Source organism: Populus nigra, chromosome 3 (genome assembly GCF_951802175.1).
Source record: "Populus nigra chromosome 3, ddPopNigr1.1, whole genome shotgun sequence".
Classification (NCBI taxonomy): domain Eukaryota; kingdom Viridiplantae; phylum Streptophyta; class Magnoliopsida; order Malpighiales; family Salicaceae; genus Populus; species Populus nigra.
Window position 1 is genome coordinate 16,765,996 of NC_084854.1, and position 22,615 is coordinate 16,788,610.

The following is a 22,615-nucleotide window of genomic DNA, read 5'->3' on the forward strand; positions in this document are numbered from 1 at the left end:
TTTCGGTAGCTGTTTCGTTTTTTCAATTGGAACGGAATGTTTCAGTTTCAGAGTGTTTCGGCGTGCCGTTTCGGGGTTATACTGTTTATATATATATATATATATATATATATATATATATTCAACAAACATAATTCAAATTCAAAATAAATTAATTATAAATTATGCAATACAAACACAATGCCAAACAAATATAATTTCAAAATTTAAAATATTTCTAAATAGTCAAGATTAAATAGATCTTTAACTTAAAGTAATTCAACTTAAACAAAATATCAAAATATTATGAAATTAAAATATTTTAACACAAATATTTTAAATATAAAGTTAGGTCAATGTTATTAAGGCTAATGAAATCTAAAGCATCCCTTGTTTTGCTCAAATTCCTACAAAGTATAAACATGAAAAAAATAACATGAATATAAACCATATATATTAGTGATAAATCTAATTTTAAAAAATTAATATCATTGTTAATGAAAATAGTAATAATAATTTTCAATGTTATTATTAATATCATTGTTATAGAAAATAGTAATAAAAAAGAGCTTTTTATAATTGGGTGGTTTAATTAATTAAATTGAATAAGGTTCAATTTGATTCAATGGCTTTTCAAGAGCGGAACGGAACATGTGGAATGAAACCGGAACGTTTCGGGCGGAATTTAGCCCAAAAATCCGGAACGGACCGAGATTTAAAATGAGATGAAATTTGTTCCGTTTTTTGAATTGGTATGGAATGTTTCGGCCATTCCGGGCGGAACGGAACGGAATTGACAACCTTGGTTTAAAGATGGAGGGGTCACTAAGGTAATTCAAAAAACGTCTAGAAGCCATTGTTCTTTTGTTGAAAGATGTCGCATGCGCCTTCTAACCCAGTAGTATGTGTGTTGCACGCGCCAGCCACTTATATATATATATATATATATATATATATATATATATATATATATATATATATATATTAAAATATCAAATTGCTCATCTTTAAACTTGATTATACAAAAACAACCCTGAACGCTAGCTTAATAATTTCTTATTATAAGGGTAATTAAATCATTTTACTGTGCTTAAATAAATGAAAAGATGAAGAAGTTCCCGAGTGCGAGTTTAATATTACTTGCTTTTAAATGTAAATAAGTAATTTTACTGTACTAAAAAATATAAAAAGATCAATTTGTCCCAATTAATTTGGTATTAACTGAGGAGTCATGTAGAAAAGATGATATTACCCCATCAGCAAGACCATTGGTTTTTGTTGATAAAGGCAAAAATATAAATATATTATTCAAATTCATAATATTTTGTGCGTTGATCTATGCTAATATCTTTTAGTTTTTTTTTTTTAATTTTAATTTTAACTTTAACATCCTTTTCTTTTTCTTTTTCTTTCTTGTTGTTGTTTGACATGAATCACAAAACATAGGATGGATAAATAGTAAAATATGAACCAAAGATTTTATTTTTAATGCATGATAAAAGAAGAAGGTATTTTTCCTTATACTAAGAGATTATTACTAAAAAAGCATCATCTTGTCTCGGGAAATAATAAAAGTGATTCATGTTTAGAAACACATTAGATATGTTGCTCGTGTGTCCCCATGGGTTGAATAATTTTTTTATGTAAAAAAAATGATAGATTACAAAAAAAATTCAAGTCCAAAGTTATTGGTTAAAGTGACAATTTAAATAATATATAAAAAAAACAACAATGAAAAACACTAACAAAAAAAAACCACACCCTATCCTATTCGAATCATCAAACAATTAAATGCTAACCTAACTAAAGAAAAACCAAGAAAAAAAGAGTCAAACTTAAAAAAAAAATATTAGCTTAAAAAAAAGAGAAAAATCCAAGCAAACCTAGACAAACCTTCTGAATTTAGTCTAATATAAAAAACTCGCAACTTGTTAAATAATAGATCTGAGTTCAATCAAGAAGCTTAAAAGTTATCAAAATTAATTTTGAATGATGGAATCGTTGAAAAAAATATTAATAAAAAAATTTGCAAAAGAAAAGGAACAGTAAAAAGAAATAGGGCTAAAATCTGATAGGAAAAAACCCAATAAGGATGAAATCTAAAAAACAATTATCCAAAAACAAATTCCAATTAAAAGATTTAGGAACAAACTTGAAAGATTAAAAAAATCATAGGGGGTGAAATTGAAAATCATTTGTAATATGATATATTTTTTATAGATTAAAAATTGTTGAAAGCTAAACCAATAGAATCAAACCGAAAATAATAAGAAAACAAAAGTTCAAAAAAGAGAATTAAACTGAAGAAAATAACAAAACAAAATTTAAGGATGATGATAAAAAAAAAAGAAAAAGAAAACATCAATTTAAAAAAAGAAAAAAATAGGAGAAAATCGACAAATCTCTTAAACTTGGTCTAATCATCTCGTGAAAGTTTTTACTCAAATTCAATCAAGAAGCATAATTCTCAATCAATTTAATTTTGAAGGATGAAATCAGTATGAAAATATTAATAAAAAAATTGCAAAATCTACAAAAAGAATGAGGAAAAAATTTGATTGGAAAAAACCTAAGAAGGATGCTATTTAATAAAAAATAAAAAATAATTCAAAATAAAATAAATATCAATCAAAATAATAAGTACCAAATTTTAAAGATTAAAAAATCATAGGGGGTGAAATTAAAAACATCTGTAAAAACCAAGCAAATCTGAACAAACATTATAAACATGGTCAAATCTTAAAAAACTCGCAACCAATAAAACCCTATATCCGGGTCTTATCAAGAAATTTATTATAAATCTATTACCTGGGTTATGAGACCGAGGTGACCCATTAAAGGAAAACCTGAAAAAACAAAGAAGCAAAATTCTTAATTAAACAGATATCGATAGATGAAATTGAGAAAAAAATCAATTAAAAAAATAAAAATTAAAAGAATTAGGACTAAATTCAACATAAAAATCAAATAAAATTAAATGTTTAGGGATGAAATTGTAAAAAAAAATCCATTAAAAATGATTAAAAAATAGCAATTAAAAGAATCAGGAGCAATTTTGACATAAAAATTAAATGAAAATAAATGCATAGAGGTTAAATTGAAAAAAAAAACAAATCAATCAAGAAAATGATTCAAAACAAAAGAAATAACAATTAAAAGAATAGGGACCAAATTTAAAATAAATTAAAAAAATCAAATGACTAGGGATGAAATCGAAATAAAATCCAATTAGAAATAATCAATGTAAATAAAATAATTGCAAATAAGAGAAGAGGGATTGAATCAAAAGAAAAAATAAATTGAAGGGCCGATATAATTTTTTGTATGTCCAACACACAATGTAAGAAAGAAAAAGAATGAAAAGAAAAGGAATTTTAGGCCAAACCACGCCGAACCATTACACATACGCCATCTAAAGAGAAAAAGGATGCCAAAACAAATCAAATATGTGGTGAAATTACGATTACAACTATTGGAACTAGCCGCTCACATCACCAGAAGACAACAAAATGGTTGACGCACAACCCTTTTGCTTTTTTATTTGAACAAAACTGAAAATGCTCACGGGACTAAACAATAATAACAAATAATTTATGATGAAATTACAACTAAACTCCCAAAACAAAGGTAAAAAAATTTGGATTACAAGAATAATGTAGTAATTTTATTATTCTATCAAATAAAAAATAAAAAAATATTATTACGTAGAAGATATTTGATTATTTTATTTAAGGATTATATAAATAATTTTACCGTACATTAAAAAGAATTATTAAAATAATCCTGCATAATTTTCAAAAAATATTTATGTTACGAGAAAAACAACCATCTTATTTCTTAAGCAAAAGCAAAAGATAAAATGATTAAAGGTTAATATAGTAAATGCACTACCAGGGATATTAGTTTTTGTTTTTGGATAATACGTGTAAAGATGAGATGAAAGTACAAGTCTCCTTTATTTAACTCATAACCATCTCATCATCAATTAATTCAACAGATTATTCTCCATGTCCCTTCACTGTACAAAGCATCTTCTCTTATCACCTTCTTAGGTTCCGGCCGTATTATATTAATGATATATTTGAAATTATAATAATAATTATTTTTTAAAAATTATTTTTAATATTATTATATTAAAATACAAAAAAAATATTAATTTTAAATAATAAAATAAAAAATTATCAAATTTGTTTACAAATGCTTTTAAAACATAAAAACCAGACACAATAAAATGTTTGGAATTATGGTTCAAAAAGGTTAATTAATTGTTTTTTTATTATTTTAATATATTATTGTTAAAATAATTTTTTAATAAAAAATATTTTAAAATACAATTATTACACTCTAAATACCTTCTAAAAATCCTGCAACAGTAACTATGTATTAAAAAAAGCAAAATATCAACAAAAATAATTTGTCTTTACTCTATCCAAACTCATCCTCGCTCTCTCTGTCTCTTTTTAATTCACTCCATTTTGATAGACTTAAAAAATTAATAATTAATAAAAAAAGCCAATCCCAAACAGGTAAACAAACACCATTATATTTATTATATTCTATAAAAACATATATCTTTTTTATCCCTTCACTTTCACTTCCTGTTTCTCTCTCTACAACTTTCCCGGAAAACTGAACTTTCTCTTTCTAGGAAAATAAAAAAATACCTTTGATAAGTTAATAACTGCGTGGCTTCTCTTGAAGACCCTCTTTTTTTATTTTTTGAGATCTACTTGTGTACAGCTCCGGATAGAGATTGCAGAGAGAGAGAGAGAGAGAGAGAGAGGGAGGGGGAGGACAAGTAGAGATAGAAGGAAACTATCACTCCGAGAAAGAGAAAGGTAAAACGAAAGAAGAAAAAGAGACAATCTTTTTTATTTATTTTCTCAAAAACCCAACTTGAAAAGATATAAACTTCGGTATCGTACGGATTTGTTCTTGTTGTTTTTGAGTTATTGACCTAGAAATTTGTACGAATGCTGGGTATTTTTTTCTGTGAATCGGATCTATGGAGGCGGGGGGTGGGGGTTGATTGAATAAGTTTTGTGGGTTCGTTTCATTTCTGGGTTTGAAGCTATAGGTGTTGAGTTTTTGGGTAACGGTGGGTGTTTGGTTATTTGTTGAATTGTTGTCATTTGAGCTGGTTTTGATACTGGTTTATGTATTGGTGAGATCTGGGGTGGCTTTTTGCGTTTTAATAGTTACTAGGATTTGATTTTTGATGTTTTAGCTGTAGCTTTAACTGATCATGTTGATTGTTAAGAGTGAATGTTGTCGAAGTTAGTTTTGGAAATGGTGATTTCAGTATATTCTAAGGTAATGATACAAAACATATGCCTCTCTGATTTTGTGTATTTGTGCAAGTGAGCTTGTTGCGGATGCTTTAATTAATGATTTTAGGAAGTTTTTCGTATTAGTGTCTTTGTTACTTCTGTGTTTTTTTTTGGTAATTTTTGAATCATTTGAAGACTGCATTTCTTAATACTAGGCAGACCTGATTGATGTCTACTGTATCCCTATTGCCTGATGTCTATTTTTTATCCTGTGAAACTAATGGATTCTTCAAATCCTCCATTTAAATGATGATCTTGCAACTCCAGTGGCTTGCTTCATCCTGTTGCGCACCAAAGTCTTCCAAGTTATATAGTTTTTTGAGATTATTTTAGCCGTTGACTGATTTTGTTTATGGAATCAGGATTGAACATCAAAGGTGGGGATAAAACTCAAATAATTGCAGTAAGGTTTGCTTGAAACTGGCTAGCTGCTAGTCATTGTCAGGAGATGAATAGCCTACTCAGTAGGCCATCACAGTCACTCCCGTGTAGCATGCAAGCTGATTTTGCAAGTGTTCGATTGGTATCCGACGATCACAGCTAGTATTGGTATTTCTGCTAGCGATCACCATGCAACTAACCTTTCCTCAAAGAGTTTCTATTGGGTATTATCTGCTTAAGTGCATTTGATAGAGCCTCAAGTTGAATATTATCTTTGCTGTTGTTTGACACACTCTGTACTTTCTGTTGATGTGCTTCAAAAGGAAGTGTAATTGACTTTGGTGTTACTCGTGCAAGCATTTTCAGGTGAAGTAGTAGTTAGTGTTCCTGTTGAATGATTAGTGAAAAGAGGCATAAATTATAAGGAGGTGCAGCTTTAAGCAGCAATGTAATTTATTTATTTGGCTTTCACTGGGAGGCTCCTCTGTTGCTTGGAAGTGATATTAAATATCATACTGATCAGTAACATGGAAACTGAGTTTGTAAATGCTGACCATCTACCGCATTTTCTTCGTCGGGCGCTTCCTGCTCTGGGACCTGGGCTTCTGATTGCAATTGGATATGTTGATCCTGGAAAGTGGGCAGCAACTGTCGAAGGTGGTGCACGTTTTGGGTTTGATCTGGTGCTGCCGATGCTTATTTTCAACTTTGTTGCCATTTTATGCCAGTATCTCTCTGCTCGAATTGGTGTGGTAACTGGAAAAGATCTTGCCCAGGTATCATCCTATTTCCTCAAGGATATTCTATGTTTCTTTCATTACTTTTCTCTACTTGTTAATTCCATGATCACACATGTTCTATTCAAAGATGAAATAATTTTGTGTTGTTTTTGTGTTCCAACATGATTAGTTTCTCTTGAGCTCTTTCTCCCTCTTGCAAATGGGAGTAATGAAATATTAGAATTTGGAAATGGGAATTAGATTGGTTTAAGTCCACATGGTACTGCTCATGTCCCTTGCATTTTTAATGGAACAGGTAGAGGTCTACTAAGGACCCTGCTATCTACCCTACGGAGAACCTGCTTTTGCATTATTTTTGTGTTCTGTGTCATGATCCTTGCATTTTAATGGTTGTGCTTTTCTTTAGCATGGCCTAGTTTTGCAATGAATGGAAAGATAATCTACTTTCATTAAGTGATTTATTAAATAATCGAAAACAGAGAATTTTGAATACTATTTGAAATTCATAAGAACTCTGACTAGGAGTTGGGGGCTCTTATCTTTGTTTTACAATTAGCTGTCATAATAGCAATAGGAGTAGCAGGGGAAGCAGACGAGAACCTGCTTTTGTAGTATTTTTGTGTTCTGTGTCATGATTCTTGCATTCTAATGGTTGTGCGTTTCTTTAGCATGACCTGAAGATAGCAGGGTTCTTCGTAGACCTCTACCTTCCACATGTCTAATTATGATTTGAAGTCTAATTAATTCACCTCTTCTTTATGATGCCATTAGATTTGCAGTGATGAGTATGACAAGTGGACATGCATGTTTCTAGGAGTTCAAGCAGCACTTTCGGTGATTGCATTGGACCTCACTATGGTAGTTCCTCTCATTCTTAGTTATTTGGTATATCTGGTTGCCTTTTCCAAAGATATGGATTTAAGGCATCTGGTATGTGATGTGATATATACTAGAGATCCCTTCTTGTGGTCCTAACTTGTGAATTGTTTTCAATAGATTCTCGGCATTGCACATGGTCTTAATCTTCTCTTTGGAATGGAATTATCCACCTGCGTTTTTTTAGCTGCTGTTGATGCTGTTTTATTTCCAGTTTTTGCTACCCTCCTGGTAAGTCCAGTTGCTCGCATTCTTTTATTTGCTCACCTTATAAATATCTATTGATTTTTTTACCTTTTTTTTCTAGGAGAGATGCAAGGCAAGTTTCCTCAGCACATGCATTGCAGGCTTCTTATTACTTTTGTATTTCTTCGGAGTTCTCATCAGCCAACCAGAAATCCCTCTTCCTATGAACGGGATGCCAACAAAATTAAGCGAGGACAGTGCATTTGCTCTGATGAGTCTTCTTGGAGCAAGTATCATGCCTCACAATTTTTTCCTCCATTCTTCCATTGTGCTGGTAAGTTTCTTTCTCCTTTCATTTTTTTCTTCCAGCCCTTTTGTATGTCTCTGGCCTTGTGTGTTTTGGCAATACCATTCTGTATACTCTTCAGAGACTTTGCTGGCATGCCTTATTGGGCATGCTGTTAGTTTTATCTCAATATCTACCAGTTTTTTTATTGCAGCTTGAGCTTTGAGGTGTCTATTTGACATTTGAGTTTTTAATTTTGGTGCAGAGAGGATTTATTGTGTTTTCTGCTCTTCGCCACTTGAATGTTGGTGCTTATTTTATTTTACATGTCATTTTGTGTCAATTATGCCATGCATGGATGTTTGAGAGTTGAGTCCAAGTGTGCACTTTGCGATCTTTGTTGCCTTGCATGGTTTTCTTTTTCTAAAAGAATTTCTAAGTGCATGTTTGGTATTGTGGTTAAGGGTGCTTTTCGCTTGAAAATGCATCAAAATGATTTTCCCCCATTTTTGACATGAATACATTAAAATCATCGAAAAGCACTAAAAAGAAACATCAATTTGATGCTTTTTTAAGTGAAACGCACTTTTGAAAAGCATCCAAAAGCATAAGCTACCTTACTCTCAAACACTCACGTAATGGCTCGTGACAATGATACTGGCAATTGGGTTAGTGAGGTATTTGACATGAGAAATCTGAGAATCTGTACCTGTCCTGGGCTGATGCTTTATGGTGTCGCTTTCCCAACAACATCCAGCCTGCTTTTTTTATTTTTTTAGACAACAAAAAGGCCAAATAAGCGTATTCTGTTGATATAGCTTGGTGAATGGATATCAATTTTCCCCAATAATGCGACTATTTCCCATGTCGGTATGTGTACATGTATCTTTTGCATTGTTAAGGATGCGGGTGTTTATAAAGCTAGTTAGGTGTGTGTAAATGTTTGGTGAAGGCTCCTATGGACAGGGTAAAAAAATAGACCCCATAGAGAATAGATTTTAAGACTCAGAGATACAACCATCAAGCTGTCCATGTTTTTGGCTAGTTGCTGAACACATCATTCATGGCATCACTAGTCTTCAGGTTGGGAAGAAAAGGCTTTTGGCCAGAGCGGTGTTACACAACCTGTAGCAGAATCGTTATAACTTAGAATTTGATAAATAGGATTGCGGTACTGATTTCTTATAATTTTTGAATCTTTCAAATAGTGCTTATTTTGATGTTTATATACTATACCTAAGAGGAGCCCTGGATTTTGATGACATTCAACTTTAGGGTAGCAATTATGATTGACATTGTTTTGAGATTGCCCATGGAGACCCTCCTTTGTTGGGAATACAGTATACCTTTGGTGGAAACAAGTTGCTGAAGTCCAAATTTAATTTTCGACCCAACTTTATTTCATTTGGGTGGTGGTAAAAGCCACAAACTATTTCAGAGGGAATTTAGGCTGGTTTTCGCTTCTCTTTCTTCTGCACTCAAACAATTTTTAAACAATTGCTGCTTTCATGCAAATGTGTCTGGATAATATGAGGCTTAAGCTAATCTTATCATTTTTTTGTTTGTGATGCATTGCATTTGAAAAATAATTCTCAACCTTTTCTTATTAATTTCTTGGTGTGCATTTGGAAGCCATGATCTCATTGTATATTTTTGTTTTGTTTTCAGAGACATTTGAGTTTGCTGGTATTGCTTAACAAGCATGAAAGCTTCTTACTCTTGCACATTGTTGGAAAATAGAAATGAATTTGACATGTGCACCTTGTTGATGCTTAATCACTGTTATTGAATTAAGCTGATATCTTGATATTACTTGATAGCTTTTGTTGGATTACTTACTGAAATCTGATATCTTTAATTTTCTTGCAGCAACATCAGGGACCACCAAATATTTCCAAGGGTGCCTTGTGCCTTAACCATTTTTTTGCCATTTTATGCATCTTCAGTGGCATCTATCTGGTAAATTATGTGCTTATGAACTCCGCAGCAAATGTGTTCTACAGTACTGGCCTTGTTTTACTTACTTTTCCTGATGCGATGTCACTTATGGAGCCGGTACAATTCTTTTCTCATATTCATTAGTTGTGAAGATGTTTTTTTTGGCATGCAAGCATTATTCTGTATGAATTTGATGAATACTTATTACTTCAATTCCAAATAATGATTTTTTCAGGTGTTCAGAAGTCCAGTAGCACTCTGTGTCTTTTCACTCATTTTGTTTTTCGCGAATCACATCACTGCACTTACCTGGAATCTTGGTGGGCAAGTAGTGCTTCAGGGTTTTCTCAGACTGGATATTCCTAATTGGCTTCAACGTGCAACAATCAGAATTATTGCAGTAGTTCCAGCTCTTTATTGTGTGTGGACTTCAGGAGTTGAAGGAATATACCAGTTGCTTATATTTACACAGGTTATGGTAGCTTTACTACTTCCATCTTCGGTGATTCCCCTTTTCCGTATCGCTTCATCTAGACAAGTGATGGCTGCCTACAAAATTTCTGCATTCTTGGAGTTCTTAGCGCTGATTTCATTCATGGGGATGCTTGGCATAAAGATTATTTTTGTGGTGGAAATGGTTTTTGGGGATAGTGATTGGGCAGGCAATTTGAGATGGAGCACAAGTGGTGGTTCGTCAACCTCTTACACTGTTCTTCTCATTACTGCCTGTTCATCATTTTGTTTGATGCTCTGGCTAGCAGCTACCCCATTGAAATCTGCAACCCACTTAGATGCTCAGGTATGGAATTGGGATGTACAAAATACTGCATCTGAGCCATCCATGCAGATAGAGGAAGAATTTTTTAGTGAAACCAGATATACTGAAGAGGAATCCATAGGGGGGCGAGAACAATTATCAGGTCCAGGGAAATCTGCCGAGAGTTACTCGGATGTAACTGTTGCAAATGCTGATCCTGATTTGCCTGTGACAATTATGGAGTCGGATCAGGAACATCATTTGACTACTATAAAAGAAAATCATTCTGAAATTACATTCTCTAGTCCTGGAACATTCTATGAGGAGGAAACATCACCTATAATAGAGTCAGTATCTCTGTCAGCTGCTATGAATGTGGTCCCTGGCAGTGAATTGCTTGGTGCCAAGAAGACTGATATTGAATCAATGGACTCAGTTGAAAAGACTGTGGATATAGATGGTGATTTCCATGCTGAAAAGGAGGACGATGAAGGGGATAGCTGGGAGCCTGAAGAATCATCCAAAGGGGTTCCTGGAAGCACTTCATCTTTGACATCGGATGGTCCTGGATCATTTAGGAGTCTTAGTGGTAAAAGTGATGAGGGTGGGAATGGTGCTGGAAGTCTTTCAAGATTAGCAGGGCTGGGTCGTGCTGCAAGACGCCAATTAGCTTCAGTTCTTGATGAGTTTTGGGGACAATTGTATGATTTCCATGGGCAAACAACTCAAGAAGCAAAGACCAAGAAACTGGATGCCCTGGGGGTTGATTTGAAGCCTTCTTTGTTGAAAGTGGACACTGCTGGGAAAGAATTTAGCGGATATTTCTCATCTGTTGGTGGTAGAGCATCTGATTCTCTGATCCATTCAAGTTTGGGCGACTCTTCCAATCATTTGAGGGTGCCGAGCAATATCGACTCATCTTATGGAGGTCAGAGGGGACCATCCTCTTTGTGGTCCAACCACATTCAGTTGTTGGATGCATATGCACAAGGTCCCAGCCGCAGTATAGCTGACTCAAGTGAGAGACGGTATTCTAGTGTACACACGCTACCATCTTCTGATGGCCGGTGTATTCAGCCAGCTACAGTGCATGGTTATCAGATTGCATCCATCATCAATCAAATTGCTAAGGAAAGAGGTTCCAGTAGCTTAAATGGTCAAATGGACTCACCAGCACCGATATCACCATCCTTGGGCCCTAGAAACTACAGGGACCCACTTACTGTTGCTATGGGGCAAAAATTGCAAAATGGACCAAGCTCTTCACAACCACCAGGATTTCAGAAACTTGCAGTATCTAGAAATAGCACCTTGCAATCTGAAAGACATTATCATGATGTTTACTCTTCTGGATCTGCTGATGATGCTGGCAAGTCAGCTAATACGAAGAAGTACCATAGTTTGCCTGACATCGCAGGGCTTGCTGGTCCTTACAGGGACCTATATATGTCTGAAAAGAATGCTCAGTGGGACAAGTCTGTAGGATTTGGTTCATCGGTTAGTAGAACAGGTTATGAACAATCTTATTGTTCAAATACAAGATCAGGTGCAGGTGCAGGAGCAGGAGCAGGAGCAGGAGGCCCTTTGTCTTTTAATAGACTCCCAAAAGGACATGGGGATGCTTTCTCATTTCACATGACTCCAGACCCTGGATCCCTCTGGTCTAGGCAGCCATTTGAGCAGTTTGGTGTTGCCGACAAAAGTCGTGTTGTTGGGAGTGGATTAGGAAATCGGTCTAATTCTATCAATCGTGAAGTAATTTCTCCTGTGGATCCTGAGGCCCAACTTCTTCAGTCTTTTAGGCGTTGTATCGTGAAGCTTTTGAAATTGGAAGGATCTGACTGGTTGTTCAGGCAAAATGATGGTGCTGATGAGGATCTGATTGATCGCGTTGCTGCAAGGGAGAGATATTTGTATGAAGCTGAAACAAGAGAAATGAACTGTGTAGCTCACATGGGTGATTCTCCATATTTGTATTCTGATAGGAAGTCTGGGTCTGTTTTGAGGAATGACGATGCAGCTATCACCAACATTATGGTTTCCTCAGTTCCTAATTGTGGGGAGGGCTGTGTTTGGAGAGTGGATTTGATAATAAGCTTTGGGGTCTGGTGTATTCACCGCATTCTGGATTTGTCACTCATGGAAAGCCGGCCTGAGCTGTGGGGGAAATACACTTATGTGCTAAATCGTCTCCAGGTAAATTTCTCTGATCTTTTGCCATCTATTTATGCGATTCTGATCAAGGGATTTTGACCCCTGCATAAAATGCTCGTGCTTGTAGATCGTCCAGGAAAAAAAACCCTTTCTATGCTCTTGAATGGTGGGCAACGCATTAATTTCCTGCACATATTTGCATATTGTTGTTCATTTTGAGCCAAATAGTTGCTGGGCGTCTTGGTTTTTATTGTTGCAACTAAATCATCTGCAACATCCCTTAGGTAGCAATACATGTGCTTCATTTTTCTTGGCTCTTGAAATCCTCTTCTGGTGTGTTTTTTCAAGTAGTAGGTTTTGTTTTACCCGTCCTCCAAAACTGACAGCTATGCTTTCTGAATAACAGGGTATCATAGAATTGGCATTTTCAAAGCCCCGTAGTCCCATGTCCCCATGCTTCTGCCTTCAAATCCCTGCATCCCACCAGCACAGGTCAAGTCCACCTGTTTCGAATGGAATGTTGCCACCTGCTTCGAAACCAGGTAGGGGGAAATGCACAACTGCAGCAACGCTTCTGGACTTAATTAAGGATGTAGAGATTGCCATATCTTGTCGCAAGGGACGATCAGGAACTGCTGCTGGCGATGTTGCTTTCCCGAAGGGAAAAGAGAATCTGGCTTCTGTGCTTAAGCGCTACAAGCGCCGACTATCCAGCAAGGGAATTGCTAGTAAATGAGCAGTCTGGGTAGAGCAAGGTTCTGACATCAGCTCCTAAGAGCTCGTTGCTTTTGTTCCATCAGTTTGCCCAACTGGATGGTATCAAGCTGTTTAATTTTGAAACGCAGCTTACTAATTCAGGAATTCTTACTGCTCAGTTGTTGTGGGGCTCTCTCTCTCTCTCTCTCTCTCTCATTAAAAGGTCTGCTGCAAAAATTAATTTTCCTTGTATGTTATGTATACATAGGGATATAGATAACTGGATATGTAATTGCAGCAGAATTAAAGAAAAATGGGTAGAAAGGTGGAAAGTTCGAGTAATTGTATTTCTGGTTGTGTAACTAATAACCACCTTATTTATGTTAAAAGTCTCGTCAAGTTCTGTAGAGCAAAATTATCCATATGTTCTTGTCTAAGTTCGAGAGTGAGAAACACAAAATAGGGCAGGAGTGTCAAGATTTGGCTACCTGATCCATGACCATGAGTGGCATTGAACTCTTTTACTCAAGGGAAGGTAATAAATACAGAAAAAGGATCTCGCATCTGGAAAAAAAAAAAACTTTGTTATTGGTCCTGATGTTACATTGATTCATTCAGTCCAGGTTGACTGAAGTAGTTCAGTTGTTTGAATGTGAATTTTCGAGTAGCTGATTTTTAAAATGTTTTATTTTTAAGAATTAAAATAATATATTTTTAATATTATGCCATCAAAACAAACAATCTAAAAATATTAAAATAAAATTAATTTAAAGTAAAAAAATTAATTTTTTTTTAAAAATATGTTAAAACTCATTCCGAAACATGCTATACTTGTATTTCTAAACGGTGACAAAAAACAAAACAAGGTGCCTGTAGTTTTGTTATGACCATTATAAATTGAAATCACTTCAATCACCCTTCCTTCACAGGATGGAGTCGGTAAGAGTGTTGTTTTCTACCTCACGTAACCATAGTGATGATGACACGTGTACCATGGAACACATTATCTTTAGCCCAGCCTGGAAATATGCCACCACGCACGCTTCTCCATTGTTATAAGAATTTTTTGCTTTTTCTTGCTTCGTATCATGCGACCGACGAGGATTTCTTGCTGAATCTCAATCGCAAACAATCCACAAAGAGGTAAGCCTCGCCTTTTCTGATCATATGAAAACTCCTACTACCATAATTCACTTACATGAATTATTAATACACTAAAATGGAGCAGTTTGGAGTGTAAGTAATTCAGATGCATCTTAATTAATTGGGAATCCATACATGAATATGTAGTTAGAAATTGAAAGTGGAAAATGGGTTTGTGTCAGTCAAGTGATTTTGCATATTAAACATGGCATATAATCACCTACTTAGGTTTACCCTGTTAACTGTTCCTTTTCATCTCCATCCACTAAAATTAACATCAATACTGATGTTGTTCTTTCTAAGCGATGATAAATGTTGTTACAAACGGGAGGCAACAGCCCTAAAAGGAGGGGAAAGGAGGAAGGGGGTAGAGCCCTCGAGCCTTTCTGTGGGGATTTTGGCAGTAGGGTGTCAATCTCCATGTGTGCTTTTTAGTTGTTAATGTGGCACAAACTTCTCTCATCGGATCGGAGAGTAATTGTGACCGTGAGAATACATAAATCTCTGCTCTGCGTGTCCTGAGATTACCGTAGTTTTTTGTTTTTGACGTAGGGTGTCTGGTCCCCGTTCAAGAAAGAAAGAAAAAGGAAAAAAAGATCCGTCCGTCCTTCATGCTTGTTTTATATGGTTCTTGAGATGCTGCTTTGTCCAGATATTGAGGTTTACATTTGCACCCCAAATGTTCAAAGGAATTCAATGTAGAAATGCTTTGTTTCATGCTTCTATCTTTTCGTTGCCATGCCCAATTTATGGTGTTGATTTGACTGGGTAATTCTCGGTTATACCATTTGGATTCCTGGCCTTAATGAGAAAGGTGTAATCTTAGATATGTTTTAATTAAGATGTCTAATGGAGAATTCTTGTTAAAACTTGGTTAACGAGCTTCTTCTTTTTTAGGTTAAATTAAAAGTGGATTTAATTTTTGAAACTTTATTTGAATTTAATCTTCATTATAAACTTGAAATATTAATATAATTTAAACAAATTATGAGTTAATTTCTTAAAATCCTCCAAAACTCTTATTCCTCTTAGAAAAAAAAACAAGCATTACTTGTTGTTTATATAATGGGAAGGTTCGAAGTTAATATTAGGCTCAAAGAATACCTAATATTTTAGAGAGAAGAGGATCTAAACAAAATAAGTTTTGGACTTAAATTCACGTGCATGGCCTGGCCCGACTCGGCTTGTGCTCAGGCCTCAGGTTTTATTGTAAAATATTTTTTATACTATAAAAACTTATTTTTTGTCAATTTAATTTTAGGTTTGGGTCTCATCCATAAAGAATTATTGTTTTCAAGCTATTCTCTTGTCCAGCCTAAGAATTAAGTCTGATAATTTTTTTCAGTTTTTTCTTTTCTTTTTTAGAATTTACTCTTCATAACCTAGATAATTTTTTAGATATATTTTTCTAGCTCTTTAAAACCAAATCAATTAGGTTTAATTATGATTTTAAGATGGGCAATTAAAGTTGATAATTGAATCAAAATTAATTCTTATCAGTTTTGATTCTAAAATTAACTATAAAAAAGGGGTTGTAGGAAAAGTTTTCTGATTAGTTTATTTTTTTGTAGAATTTTCAGATTTTTCCTCACCTTATATTTTCAGTTTTTCTCATTTGTTTTGAAGTTTTGGTTTTCCTTCCAATCTAGAGCTTATGCTTGGTTTTGTTGAGAGATATTTAAGTCTATTTTCTTGTATTCATGGACTTAATTAGAAATGCATTTAAACAATATGATGGTGCTTTAATCTTGAAAAGCTTATTGCAAACAACTTTTTTCACCAAACGAAAAACAATAAAGCTTTATGAATAAATGATTTATCATTGACAACAACAATTTTAAACATGATAAATCTTTAAGTGCTTCAACAAGCAAGTGATGTACACTAGTTTTGCTCAAGTATAAATAATATATATTCCTAGTATGCATGTTTTGATTGTGTTAAATTTTTTTATGCAACATTAGATTTGTGCTTATGGAGCTAGAACCCATATTATACATAAAACTAAAACATGTGTTTTTACTGTTTTAAAAAAAAACTATTCATCATCTCATATTTTACTGTGGATTACAATGGTGCAATTTTTTTAAAAATTTTAATTTGGTTCTTGAACATGTTTTTACACAATCAAGCCCTTTTGAGACCAAATTAGAGCCTAATTGTATTTTTTTTTTATAAGGGAGGGTTTAATTGAAAGAAAGAGAATTGAAGTGAAAAAAATCGATAACATAAGTGGCAAATTAAAATTTTCTATCAAAAATTCATTTGAGTCCTTCATTTTTTTTATCTATCGGGTTACCGCTCCTTAGACTTTTACAAAATTCAATTTTAATACCAAACTTTATTTTACTTATTTTTCATTTTTTTTTGGTTGGAGGAGAGAGATGAGGTTGCTAGATTTCGACTTAAAGAAAAAAAATGTATGTTGGTGAGGAATTCGACCATCAAAACAATTATTTATTTATGTTAAATGGTTTCATATGATGAGAGGAGTTAATATTACGTGTTTTTTTACCTCGAAAACACCTAAAAATCATATTTTAGTTTAGAAAGTTATTTTTTGTTTCAGGTGGATTTTGGGTTTTAGGGCAATTGTTTTATGTTTTTATGGCTATGGATTGGTTTAACAAGGTCTTTAAGGTGTTTATGAGATGAACAAACAATGTGTCGTTTGCTTTGTTAAAATTTAATGAATATAGGCTTGTGCGCGAGCCGTTGCTTGATTGGACCAGACACCAGGCCTAGCCTACTAGGCCCAACAATGCCTGTCCTGGTTCCATATTTTTTTTTTTTTAGTTTTGATTTTTTTCAAATAATGCATTAGTTGATATTTTTTTTCAAATAAAATTTGGGTTTATGTTTTAATTAGTTTGTGATGATTTTTTAATGATATTAAGTGTGTTTAGTTTTTAAAGAGGTATGAATGATTCATCGGTTATTTTTTTTTAAATTTGTTTTTTATAGTGATTTTTTTATAAGATTTGTCATATGTCCAACCTTGTATTTTTTTTAATAAATTTTATGTGTATGTCGGTTTTTATTATAATTTTGATGTGTTTTTCTATTATAAATTTATTTTAATAGAGAAATTTATTAAACACAACAAAGTAAATTACCAGTGTTGCGATGTTAAATATTTTAACCTTCATTTGCCACTTAATTTTTTATAGCATCTCAGTATTAGGTTGATGTTTTATTTTGCGATCGTATTTTTTTTTTTATCATGTAGTTGAATAAAAAAAATTTGGAAAAAAAATATAATCTTATTAGAGTTTATAACCCGGTTCACAAGTTTGGTGTGCTAGCCTGAATTACCCGGTTCATATGTTTGATGAGTTTATCAATTGACTAGATATGCTTTTTTGGTTTTTGGTCTGTCAATTGTTTTTAATAGTTTTTTTCTTTATTTTATCATTCAATATTGAATTGATTGGAAAATAAGTTGCATGATTTTTTTTGTTGCTTTTTTTAGAGTTATCATTGTCTCAAATAAAATTTTATTTTTAGGTTGGTGCTCAATTCTGTGGCCATATATTTTTATCATATAATTAAAAAAATATATTTTATAACAAACAAATTATTAAACTCAATGGAGTCCATGATACAGTTTGTTTAGGGATTGTGATTGATCTAATTTATCATTGTCTCAATAATTTTTATGAAAAAAATTATCAACATGAAGTTTTATTAAAAGCTAAGATATGTTTTTACCAGTCATCAAGATTGCATTTTGATCCATGAAATCAATCAATTTAATTCGGGTTAACTCCCACATGATTTAGTTTGAAACTCCAGTTAAAAAAAAAGTTAGGTTGGGAGATTTTAAGATTAACTTATTAAGTAAGGTTTAATAACACGGTTAAAAAATTATTCATGTTTTTAATATTTTTTTAAAAATTTAATCGACCTGCAGTAAAGTTGCGCGATACAATATAGTACGTGTGTGTAACTCTGTGTGTGTGATTGCATGTTTGTTTGTCATAATATAGAAAACTACATGCATAGAAACACACTAGTGTAATAATTCCTGGATATCTTTTTTATTAGTATGCAATAAACTAAACAATCCATGGTCATTAATTAGTCAAATTTTTGGAAAACAATGTCATTAGATTCTTAACAGGAGACAAGATTTCAAACATTTAGGTTAAGATTAAATTAAAAAGGGTCCTGATAAGTAAGTTTAGCTAGCCCTATTCGTCGATAAATATCCTTAATCTCAAGTGACAATGTGCAGGAGTAGCCGTCCTCCTGAGATCATCGATCAGATCCAAAAATGGGCTATGTGGTGATAGTGTCATTACCTGTGATACTATTCATCTTAATAGTAGCCCTTGCATTTTACCTTCTTGGCAGGGCTCGGGGTCGAAGTGAAGCAGCCAGAATTCCCCAGTATCATGGGCCTCCTGCCCCTCCCGCCCCTCCTTTCCAACCCCAGCCTCCGCCACAGGAGAAGCCATCGCCGTCTCATGTTTAGAATTCAGAGTTGGTGTAAATTAATAGTCTCTGTGTGTGCTTTTCCTATAAGCAACGGTTTAACTTAACATGGATGCCTGAGCAGTGAGCAAAGAACTATTCTTTAATTTGTAACAAAAAGAAAAAAACTTTTATTTTATGCATTGTAGAATACTAAATATATAAACTAATATTGGTGTTTGTTACTATAAATTAAAGTTGATTTCTCATTGTGAAGCATAGGGATGATATATAATGAAGGTCTATAAAGATAGAGGATGTACCCTTCATCTTCCCCTTTACAGAGACCTAATCTTTATATTATTCTCAATTCGGAAATAATTCTCAACTTTTATAATCATCTTTATTAGAGGTGGACCTTCGATGGGAGTCTATTTAATTGTTTTATGATCAGTTATCATTAAATAGAGTGTATAAGACATAAAATAAAATAAAACATTTTATATTCATCAAATGATTTTAGGGGAAAAAACCTGTACAAACTATTTTAGATGGATATATATAAAAAATAATATAATTATAACATATTATTCTTATATATAAATTTGTATTAAGTTTGAGCCCACTTATTTATTTTCTATTGCTTCGCTTCATTCGGACAAGTTATTTATTTATTTTTATGATAATTCGGGTATAATTATCATCCCTAGTCAAGTGTCAACCTTATTAGATAAGTGGTAAGATGCGGAATTCAAAGGGCAGTCTTGATTTGAAAATTTAGAAATTCATGCTGAAAATAAAAATAAAAATAAATCATGACAATGAGACGAGCACTTGTTGATGATACTTATCATAATCCAGGTTGATGTAAACTAAAAGTCAAATAACTTTACATCAGTTGATAAACGTTGGCATTTATTTATACAAAAGCACAAGCACAGTGCTCTCACCTCCCTGAGGAACTTCTCTTGTCATCATAGCCAAATCGAAGACTTCCTAAAAATTAAGTTTTTATGTTTAGGTCATAAATGATCATGATTATTACATAACATAGATAAAGTTTCTCAAATCTTTAAGTTATACATTCTTAAATTGTAAAATTCTCAAGTCTATTTAATCTTTAAGTTATACATTCTTATCATATAACATGTACATTAAACTGAGCCACATGAGAATTTCATATGGAGAGATCACTTGTGTTCATGAAAAGAATCACGCGACGATTGTGTAAGTGATCTTTAAATTTGAGATTACTAAGTTATTTTATATAGAAAATGTTATGTTTTGATCCCACTACACGATGTCATAATCAATGGTAATAAATGAGCAGATATTGGATGTAACATAAACTATATGAAGGTATTTGATTAATCAAGAAATGACTCATTGTCCTAGGTGAATTAAGGAAAATACTCTATATGTTCTCAAATTAAATTCACTATAAATCTTTTAGCAGGACAAAATGAGATTTGAAAAGAGTTTCAAATATTATTCAAAGAATCAATGAGTATGATGTTGAAAACAAACATGATTTTTCATAGTAAACACACTCCATATTATAATTTCTAAATCAGAACATTGTTAATGAATGGATAATATTACACTAAGAAACTGATCATTAAAAGGTTTAAGTCAAACCACTTATGATTTTCTTAATATTTGGAGGATCATAACATGTAGCTAGATATTGTACTTGATCTTCAAATATAAATCAATTAATTATTGAATTGATAATAAATTAAGTTGTTTAGTTTATTTAATCATATTTTATTTAGGATTGTGATTTATATTTGGACCAACTTATTAAGGAACCTAATAGGTTATACATATAAGAACCATTAGTTAGAAATTAAAATAGAATGATTAATCAAGTGTGACTTAATTGTAAATAAGTATTAGAAATTGAGAACTAAAGTGTAATATATACAAGGAATTATAATTCTAGACCTATAAAACTCAAGTACGGACTTGATTGAATAAATTCGAAAAAGTATCCTGAAATAATATATGTGATATTATTCAGGGAGCAAATTGATATTTTATCATTTATAAAGTTTTCAGGTTTTCTTATAAATATAATATTATGCTTCTTGTTTTGTAAGTAGTACTAAATTGTATGGTATATAAACCTGAAAAAACATAAATGAAAATAACTAGTACTTAAAGACATAAAAATTATATTCTTCTAAAAGAGTTTAGTATTTTTTATTGGTGGTTCGTGTGGATTACTGTTAGAGGCCGAAAACTTTGTTAACTTGTGATTTGTGACAACTCAGCCTTTAAGCAATTATTCAAAGCCAAAAATAATATTTGATCTTAAGGTAGTCTTCATATAAACCTCAAGAAACTCTAGATTGTCTAACAGGATCCTTGAGACTCTATAAAAATTTAAATTTTATTGTTTTTTTTAATGTATATGTGTTTCGAGAAACCCAACAACTATCTCATTTGAGAATAACTCGTCCACAAGTTCATCATTAGAAATTGATATTTTCCTTTCCAAAGAAACAAAAACTTTGAATATAGCAATTTTGATTTCCATTCAAGTGCATGTTGAAGAATACCTAGAAGTTCTCTCATTATGTCATTGATATCTTATGCAATTTATTTCACCTTTAAGTTTTTGATTGGGTCAATATTAGACTCTAGTCTCGCATATTTGTTCTCTAATGTTCGTTTCTGACTTTCTAGCTCATTGATATGTTCTTTATACAAGTATGTATATTCTATTGTCTTTGGCAAGGAATAATTTTATGGTTTTATCAGTATTTTTGTTTTTTACACGTACTCTTTAATGTTTTAATTTGTGTTTTTAGTCCCACCATCATTTTCCATAGAGAGAAATGCATCTGATGGTGTCTAATTGTGCTCTTCTAACTGTTTTTTACAAGATTGTTTGATTTGAAGGATTCACATTTTCTTTAAATGATTCAAAACTATGAGAATTAGTACACGGTACTAATTTAGGAGATTTCTTAATTTTTCCTTCACTATTAGTAGATAAAACATCTATAAATAGAGTAGTGACTACAACAATATTACCTGCAATAATGTTATTGTTGTTGTTGTTATTGTTGTCATTGTTATAATGTTGAAACTATCTATTTTAGAGAGACGACACTTACTTTACATTTTTTTTCTCCTTACTATTTAAGGAGGTTAAACATAAGGCAAATTATAATAACCTAATTGTTTTTTTATCCAATATAAAATCTTTTCATAATTATCTTGTACAAACTCCAAAATTAATGGTTGTCTCAAAGTTTGCTATGATGAAATTAGAGGCTTATTAGTACAAGTTATATATTCTATAACTTCAAACCACCATTTTATAGCACTGCAAGCAAGTTTACATATGGAAAATCCTACTTTTCAATAACAAGGAACCTTATTCAAATAAAACTCCAACAACCAATTAATGAATCTTTTTTTAAAAAAAAATTCCCATCAAAAAGGAATTTCGTTGAATTTAGGAACACATCTATGTAAAATTTAACTTTGAGTTGAGTCTCTAATGCTTCACCTATCGTAAACACCATTACATATAAACTTAAATGTTTATATGGGTTTGTAAGATTAGATCTAAGAATTGGCTAACTTCGAGGTAAGCCTCTAAGCACATTCCTTTTCTTTCCACAATTCTAGTTTATCCCTCCTATTAGCCGAATTAGATGTTTCAAGCTATTTTATATTGATATCATTATTTGCTCCTAATGGTTTAGCTTTTTCAATT

General features: G+C 32.5%; 2 protein-coding genes across 5 annotated transcripts; both read left to right on the forward strand.

Moving 5' to 3' along the window:
• The first annotated feature begins 4,569 nt into the window (after window positions 1-4,569).
• On the forward strand, window positions 4,570-13,738 carry LOC133689039 (ethylene-insensitive protein 2.2). 3 transcript variants are annotated; one of them, XM_062108745.1, is made up of 9 exons: window positions 4,570-4,817; window positions 5,672-5,914; window positions 6,057-6,466; window positions 7,202-7,288; window positions 7,427-7,537; window positions 7,614-7,826; window positions 9,648-9,833; window positions 9,952-12,669; window positions 13,034-13,738. In XM_062108745.1, exons 3-9 carry the CDS (start codon window positions 6,218-6,220, stop codon window positions 13,361-13,363), a joined length of 3,894 nt encoding a protein of 1,297 aa, XP_061964729.1. In that variant the 5' UTR covers window positions 4,570-4,817; window positions 5,672-5,914; window positions 6,057-6,217; the 3' UTR covers window positions 13,364-13,738. The 3 variants fall into 3 exon arrangements, with proteins under 3 accessions (XP_061964729.1, XP_061964730.1, XP_061964731.1); XM_062108747.1 differs by lacking the exon at window positions 4,570-4,817 and adding an exon at window positions 5,069-5,292; XM_062108746.1 differs by having other exon boundaries at window positions 5,672-6,466.
• Window positions 13,739-14,180: 442 nt separating this feature from the next.
• On the forward strand, window positions 14,181-19,161 carry LOC133688999 (uncharacterized). 2 transcript variants are annotated; one of them, XM_062108693.1, is made up of 3 exons: window positions 14,210-14,466; window positions 15,019-15,126; window positions 18,704-19,161. In XM_062108693.1, exons 1-3 carry the CDS (start codon window positions 14,300-14,302, stop codon window positions 18,756-18,758), a joined length of 330 nt encoding a protein of 109 aa, XP_061964677.1. In that variant the 5' UTR covers window positions 14,210-14,299; the 3' UTR covers window positions 18,759-19,161. The 2 variants fall into 2 exon arrangements, 1 of the variants encoding a protein (XP_061964677.1); XR_009841240.1 differs by lacking the exon at window positions 15,019-15,126 and having other exon boundaries at window positions 14,181-14,466.
• Window positions 19,162-22,615: the final 3,454 nt, after the last annotated feature.

Bases quoted from the DNA above. Each gene is read 5' to 3' on its own strand.
- LOC133689039 (XM_062108746.1), top strand. From the start codon at position 6,218: ATGGAAACTGAGTTTGTAAATGCTGACCATCTACCGCATTTTCTTCGT. The intron at 7,289-7,426 runs GTAGTTCCTCTC...TGTTTTCAATAG, and splicing joins TTGCATTGGACCTCACTATG to ATTCTCGGCATTGCACATGG. The intron at 7,827-9,647 runs GTAAGTTTCTTT...ATTTTCTTGCAG, and splicing joins TCCATTCTTCCATTGTGCTG to CAACATCAGGGACCACCAAA.
- LOC133688999 (XM_062108693.1), top strand. From the start codon at position 14,300: ATGATGACACGTGTACCATGGAACACATTATCTTTAGCCCAGCCTGGA. The intron at 14,467-15,018 runs GTAAGCCTCGCC...TTTTTGACGTAG, and splicing joins CGCAAACAATCCACAAAGAG to GGTGTCTGGTCCCCGTTCAA. The intron at 15,127-18,703 runs GTTTACATTTGC...GACAATGTGCAG, and splicing joins TGCTTTGTCCAGATATTGAG to GAGTAGCCGTCCTCCTGAGA.